The sequence below is a fragment of the Octopus bimaculoides genome, chromosome 25 (genome assembly GCF_001194135.2).
Source record: "Octopus bimaculoides isolate UCB-OBI-ISO-001 chromosome 25, ASM119413v2, whole genome shotgun sequence".
In the NCBI taxonomy this organism is placed as follows: Eukaryota; Metazoa; Mollusca; class Cephalopoda; order Octopoda; family Octopodidae; genus Octopus; species Octopus bimaculoides.
The window spans coordinates 31,751,462-31,758,838 of NC_069005.1; the positions used below are offsets into that span (position 1 = coordinate 31,751,462).

At 40.6% G+C, this 7,377-nt stretch overlaps 1 protein-coding gene across 1 annotated transcript in view; it reads left to right on the top strand.

The window, feature by feature from the left end:
• Positions 1-1,928: 1,928 nt before the first annotated feature.
• Positions 1,929-7,377, top strand: part of LOC106876763 (2-methoxy-6-polyprenyl-1,4-benzoquinol methylase, mitochondrial) — a 7,798-nt gene continuing 2,349 nt past the window's right edge. The window contains exons 1-6 of the mRNA XM_014925451.2: positions 1,929-2,110; positions 3,304-3,453; positions 4,300-4,533; positions 5,057-5,166; positions 5,487-5,575; positions 6,470-6,581. Coding sequence (XP_014780937.2) covers positions 1,933-2,110; positions 3,304-3,453; positions 4,300-4,533; positions 5,057-5,166; positions 5,487-5,575; positions 6,470-6,581 — 873 coding nt within the window. The 5' untranslated portion in view covers positions 1,929-1,932. The remainder of the gene's footprint in view (positions 2,111-3,303; positions 3,454-4,299; positions 4,534-5,056; positions 5,167-5,486; positions 5,576-6,469; positions 6,582-7,377) is intronic.

Sequence of the window (7,377 nt, forward strand, 5' to 3'; positions counted from 1 at the left end):
TGCAAAGAATGGAATTTTTATAAAGTATGCAAAATCCATCAATTATAAAATAAATGAGAAGGATAACGCATGAGACCTTGTCTGAAGTAAGCGATATTTATCAGTGAACATTTTAAACGAGCCACCGACCGACCGACCGTGTCACCCTCCTGGCTTGTTTATACTGCTGTTGCTCTTGATGTTTTTGTCTCTTGAATGCTGAAACAATGAAATCAACAAATAAATAAGTTAAACAAACAATCTTTTTTGTTTCTTGTTTTGATTTTCGCTTTCTGCAAAGTGTTTGAAACAGTTGTTAAGAAAAAAAAAAAAAAGAGAAACTTGACTTTTCTGCCTCTGGGTAAAAAAATTTCTTTTTTTTTCTTTCACTCTTTTTGTGTTTTTGTTTTAATTAAGATAACAAAAAATTTAAGTCATTAATATGTGGAATGAAACTTCCAAATATTTCCTCTGTGTTAAGAAAAAAAAGAAAAGCCAAATACAGGAAACAAAGTGTGTGTGCATATGCATATATATAGTGGCTGTGTGGTAAGAAGCTTCCTTCTCAACCACATGGTTCCAGGTTCACTCCCACTGTTTGGTACTTTGGGCAAGTGATTTCTAGTACTTGCAAGATACATGCCCAAGGTGCTGTGCAATGGGACTGAACCTAGAAGCATGTGGTTGAAAGGCAGATTTCTCACCACACAGCTGTGCCATTTGAATAAGATCTAGATCAGACTAAATAATTCATCCCCCAGCAGACCGATTCCACAATTTTCAATGCATGAAGACAAGAATTGGATAGGAACAAAGACAACCACAACACATTGTCCACTGTGGAGAAAACGTTGATGCCTTATGTGTCACAGAACGTGAGAGGATCGAGTTTAAGTTATATACATACATGCATATAAACATATATATGCATACATACATGCAAACATGGTGAGCTTCCTCGTTGTCAATAGCATTTCTGACTTTCTGTCCATGGCCTCTTGGACGACTGTTCAGTTCTGCTGAAAATTTGAATGGTTCGAAGCATAAGTGACTAACAAAAGTTTTTAACGTCCACTGGATCGATCGGATCACTTCATGAGATATGGTCCCTGCGAACCGACAAATTCACACGCTACACTTTTCCAATTGCCTGGTCTTGGAGGAAAGGACGTTGGATACAGTTGATTTTTCATGGGACTTCAAATGGCTGACACATCCAGTCTTAGAAACGAGTATTAAACCACACGTCTTCCACATCTCCAGTGCTTTATATTCACATCAAGGTTCTAATGGCAGCCTTTCCAGTCATGCTCAAGGTGACATTCTTCAGAAGTTTTACAACCTTTCTTTCCGTGCTTCTTCCATTTACCTCTTTCCAAAGCTATGGCTTCCCAGTTCTTTACATCGATTTGCAGTTCCTTCAAGTTGACTTTTATGCAGTCTTTGTACCAGGTTACTGTCCACCGTAGAATAGCTGCTTTCTTTGGAATCCTATTATTTTCTCTCATTATATGCACACCATGGCCTACCCAATGCATCTGAGCATGTATGTATGTATGCTACACACCACACTAATCATGTCTGTCGGGCATGTGGAAAGGAGTGTGATTCAGCAGGAGGACTTAAACGACACGCAAAGGTACATGGAGCCCAATTACAACAACAGCCAGCTATTGCCAGTAAAGGTTTTGGATGCCAACTCTGCACAAGACATTGTAGATCATTGGCTGGGCTAAAAATTCACATTCGATCACAGCACCGTTAAGTTAAGCTTCGTGCAGTGGCCATACCCGATAGCGAGGGGGCAGCCATCATGTATGTATGTAAGCATACAGCACACATGTATGCACCCACACAAATATATAAAAAGAATTTTAAAAAAAACACTTCTGGCAAGGGAGGCTACTCTACAGCTAATACGCTAAGTAACTCGGAATTACCTCCCTTGTCCAAATGTTTACCAAAATGTCCGCCGGTTTGGTTTCTCGTCGTGTTTGTCGACGGTTATTTTTATTAAACCGTCAGTGTTTAACTACTTTACAACACAGGAATTTATCCGAGGAACCTAAGACTGAACAGAAAACACATTTTGGTTTCCAGTCTATTCCAGAAAGCGAGAAAGAGAGTAAAGGTATTTATATTGAATCTACCATTGTTCCGTCACTCAATAATATGAAATAAACGGGGAAGATGAAATGACCTTACGTATTTGAAGTTGAAGCAACGAAGAACCGATGAAAATGATAGTTTTTTATTTAGAGTATAAGACCAGCAGGTTATGAGTGGAAGACGGTTCGTTGATATCTTCAATATCAGTACTCCTTCCGACCCCGGAAGGGTAAAAGACACACATGACCTCGGCGGGATTTGAACTCAGAAATTAGATCATATGCAGCTAAGCAACTGATGCGGCGAACAAAATACTTACCAGCATTTCTTCCCGATGTTTAGAAATTTGTTAAATTTCTTCCCACCACGTCAAATTTCAACCATATTTTTAAATAATCCAGATAAATTTTTTTAAAAATTTCAACAAAATGTGGGGGAAAAACACAAAGATACACACACATATAGATATATACATACAGCATCTTCTTTCAGTTTCGGTCTTCCAAATCCGCTCACAAGGCTTTAGTCAGCCCAAGGCTATAGTAGAAGACACTTGCCCAAGGTGCCACGCAGTGGGACTGAACCCAGAACCATGTGGTTGGGAAGCAAGCTTCTTACCACACAGCCACTCCTATGCCTCCACACAACCACCCCTATGTGGTCACTTGCACACGCATTTTGCTATGAATATGTGTATGTACACAGGTCTTGAAGGGTATCTGACATCCTGAGCATTGAGGCGATGGTTCAGAAGCACTGTTTAAGTTGGACTGGAGACTTTATTTGGATAAATGATCAGAGGATCCATCCCTAAGCAGATGCTATATGGTGAACTGGTTTGTGGAAAGCATCCCTAGCAGAAACCAAGACTATGATTTAAAGATTATGCAAAATCCTTGTTGAAGGCTTGTGAAATATGGAAGATCAGTTGGGAAAGCAATGCTTCTCCTTGCTACAACTGGATGAAACCAGTTCTGGAAGGAAGGAATTTTTTTCTAAAAAAGACACATTTTTTTCTTCATGCAGAACTTAGGTCAATAGCTCAAAAATACACCATCAGTGTAGTGAATGGGGAAAGCTTGATCTGTAATATCTATGAATGATATTGATGATGATGATGATGATGATCTCTATAGCTTATCTTCTCACCCCTAAATGAATGTCAATGCTTGAATTCCCTAATCCTAACCCATTTGTCTCATTTTTCAATCCTAGTTCACGAGGTATTCAAAAATGTTGCCAACAAATATGACTTGATGAACGATGCCATGAGTGTTGGAATCCATCGTCTTTGGAAGGATTATTTCATAAGACAGTTGGCTCCGACTTGTGAAACCAAACTTGTTGATGTGGCTGGAGGAACAGGTAAGGAACTGGCTCTGAAAAATATTGTTTTCTGTGTGTATTTCTCCAACTTTATCCTTTCTTTTATATTTATCTTATGTCTTCCATTAGTTTCTGCCTTTGGAATGTGGCCATGCTAGAGCACTGCATTGAATGGTTTTAGTCCGACAAATTGATCCCAGTACTGATAGGTTTTTTTTTTTTTTTATTAGTCTAGTATTTATTCTGTTGGTTTCTCTCTTGCTCAACTACAAAGTTATTGGGATGTAAACAAAGCATCACCAGTCAATCGGAGGGAGTGTGACAAACAGACACAAACCTGTGCTGGTGGCACATAAAAAGCACCTTTCAAGCGTTGGGCCTCGCAGAGGCAATGTAGCCGATGCTGGTTTCACCTGAGTAGCACCTGTGCTGGTGGCATGTAAAAAGCACCTTTCAAGGGTTAGGTCTCACAGAGGCAATGACAAATAATGGAAACCTTTGGCAATATGGCATACTTGAATACAAAAACCCCTAAAGCCAAGTGAAATTGTAATCATGGCCAATGCTGATGTCATGCAACTGGCATGTAAAAGCACCCATTACACACTTGGGGTGGTTGGCCTTAGGAAGGGCATTCAGCTGTAGAAACCATACTAAATCAGACTAGAGTCTGGTGTAGCCCCTCAGCTTAGCAGCCCTGGCCAAACCATCCAACCTATGCCTTCATGGAAAATGAACAATAAATGATGATGATGATGTTGATGATTTCCATTAAATAAATTTGGGGCCAAATGTCACTTTTTTTTTGTTTGTATATAATTTTCAATTTTTTATTTCTTTTCATATTTTTCTACCTGTTTTTTGTTTTGTTTCTTTTACTTGCAGGTGACATTGCATTTAGATTTCTTAATTACGTCAAACATTTACGAGCAGATCTGCCTAACGATGCTGAAGATTTTGATCAACTATTTAAGGACGAGTTTGTCACCATCAGTAGCTCACCTGAAGTTGAAAAAGATGCTGGTGTGGAGGCATCTGCTCAGGTGACTGTTTGTGACATCAACCAGTCGATGCTGGACGTTGGTCAGAAACGGTGCAAGGAGTTAGGGTATGACCCAGGTGGGTTTTCCCTTTGATAACAGTGTGTGTGTGTGTGTGTGTGTGTGTATGGATTTTATGCCAATGTCGACCTAATAAGTCACCTTGGGATCCACAAAAGTAAAACTGCTTATCTTGTATATATTTGTACCAAGGATCAAAAGTCCTTCCCAAGCCACAAGATTATAAGGCTGGTTTTCTGGATTCTGTTGGTGTTTATCTTTCTCTCTGGATATGAGATGTCGGTCCATTGCAGGATTACGGATTACTCATTTTTTGCCATCTGAGTTGACTGGGAGCAACATGAAATGAAGTGTCTTGCTGAAGGAAGCAACCCATACCAGCATGGAAAAGAGACGTTAAATGATGATGATGGCAGTGTATGTTTACTGGTCTGGCACTTCCCCTGTAGTTGGACAGGGAATCAACAGAGAAAACAAAGAACAAGACAAAATGCCACAAGGCATCTTATCTGATCCCCTAATAAATCTGCTCCCTCCATCTAATTTCTTTTTCTTTTTCTTTTTTCTTTTGTCTTCTGCAGCTTCCATTAAATGGGTACAGGGCAATGCAGAATCCCTACCGTTGGAGGACAACCAGTTTGATGCCTACACCATTGCCTTTGGGATTCGCAACGTGACTCATGTAGACAAGGTACGTGTCCGACCAAAGAACTTTCTAGATTTGACATTTGTAAACAAAAAGGGAAAAGAAGGATTGTGTGGTTAAGAAGCTCGCTTTGCAGCCACATGGTTCTAAGTTCAATCCCCATTGTGTAGCATCTTGGACAAATGCTTTCTGGCCCCTCTCCTCAGTCCTTCCTTCCAAGAACATCTGGTATTCCCTCTCAGCTCATGTCTTTATTCTTTAGTCAACATATTATTCTTTAGTCAACATATTATTCTTTAGTCAACATATTTTGATTTCCTTTTCCATGACTTATTGTTGTCGTTGTTTTAAATTCTTGATTCCAGGTTCTTGAAGAAGCTTATCGGGTCCTCCGTCCAGGTGGAAGATTCCTCTGTTTGGAGTTCAGCCAAGTACCAAATTTTGCAATACGCAAGTGAGTTGCTATCCTTTTAACTCTTTTTGACACCATTTCACCTGGGACAATCCATGTGACCATCCCTGCACCAGTCCTATGTTTTAGTATTTCCCTCATTATTATCATCATCATTTAATGTCTGCCTTCTGTGCTGGCATGGGTTGGACAGATGGCTTGTGTCAACATTTGAAACCATTATCATCATCATCATCATCATCATCATCATCATCATTAAGGTGGTGAGCTGGCAGAATCATTAGCACACCTGACGAAATGCTTAGCGGTATTTCATCTGCCGCTACTTTCTGTGTCAAAATTGACTCTGCCTTTCATCCTTTCGGGGTCAATAGATTAAGTACCAGTTACACACTGGGGAGGGGGGGGCGATGTAATTGACTAGTCCCTTTCCCCACACATCTGAGGCCTTGTGCCTGCAATAGAAAGGATTATTATTAATATTATTATTATTATTATTATTATTAGTAGTAGTAGTAGTAGTTCATCTGTCATTGTCACATGGGAAAAGAAGATGGAGAACAGTGTGTCCAACTGTGGCTGATCGGTCCAATGTGTGCTTAGAAAGGCTCTGCTATGGGTTAGGCATTGGTGGTCTGCTGAGGCTGAAGGTGAGGAGTTGACCCTGGACTTGTGCACTTCATGAAGCACTTTTCCAGTCCACCTTGTGTGTGCTTGCTGTTCATCAGCTTGCCAGGCATTTGAACAAGGTGTGGCCTGCCCACCTAACTTGCGCTCTCCTCAGTAATGAGTAGATACTCGGCAGATCAGAGGACCTCTATGTACATGTGGGTGAGTGTGTCTGTATGCGTGCGCGCGCACACACACACACACAGTTTAGCCCTATTTTACCCCAATTCTGTTTCTATTTAACACCTTTCTTCTTTCTTCTTCCAGCGTCTACGATTTTTATTCGTTCCAAGTGATCCCTGTACTGGGGCAGGTCCTTGCTGGGGACTGGAAATCTTATCAGTACCTTGTGGAAAGCATACGTCAGTTTCCTGACCAGGTTTGTCCATCTTATCAACTCCTTTCTCTCTCCGTCTTTTCATGGTTGACCATGGCTATACAGAACAGATCTATGGATACAACACACTGCCAGGAATTGAACTCAAAACCTTACAATTGTGAGCCAAATACCCTAGCCTCTAAACCACTAAAAACCCTTTTTTATCCTTGAATAAATGCTGCTGAAATTGGGGGACATCTAATATAGCCAGTTCACTTTTAGTGGAAGTGGGTGGCTTAGTGGTTACAGTGTAGGATTCCTGTTTGTAAGAACCAGGCGACGCATTGTGTTCTTGAGCAAAACACTTCATTTCACGTTGCTCCAGTCCACTCAGCTGGCAAAAATGTGTAATCCTGTGACAGTCCAGTGTCTTGTCCAGGTGGGGGATATATATGCTATGAAACCGAGAAACCAGCCCCTATAAGTCAGTATGACTTGAGAAGATAACTTTTGATTTTTTATGGCACCAGCATTAGTTAGGTTACCATGGGACAGCAAGAGAGAATGGCGGTTCATGATCACCGACTCCTAATGGCACATGAAGAAGCAGAAGAAAGTGATGTGCATATATACACATATACAAAATACAATGATGGGAATACACACAAGTTATGCTTGTTGTGAATTTCTTCTATCCTAATCTTGTTATTCTGGGTTGTCCTCCATCATCATCATCATCATCGTTTAACGTCTGCTTTCCATGCTAGCATGGGTTGGACGATTTGACTGAGGACTGGTGAAACCGGATGGCAACACCAGGCTCCAATCTGATTTGGCAGAGTTTCTACAGCTGGAT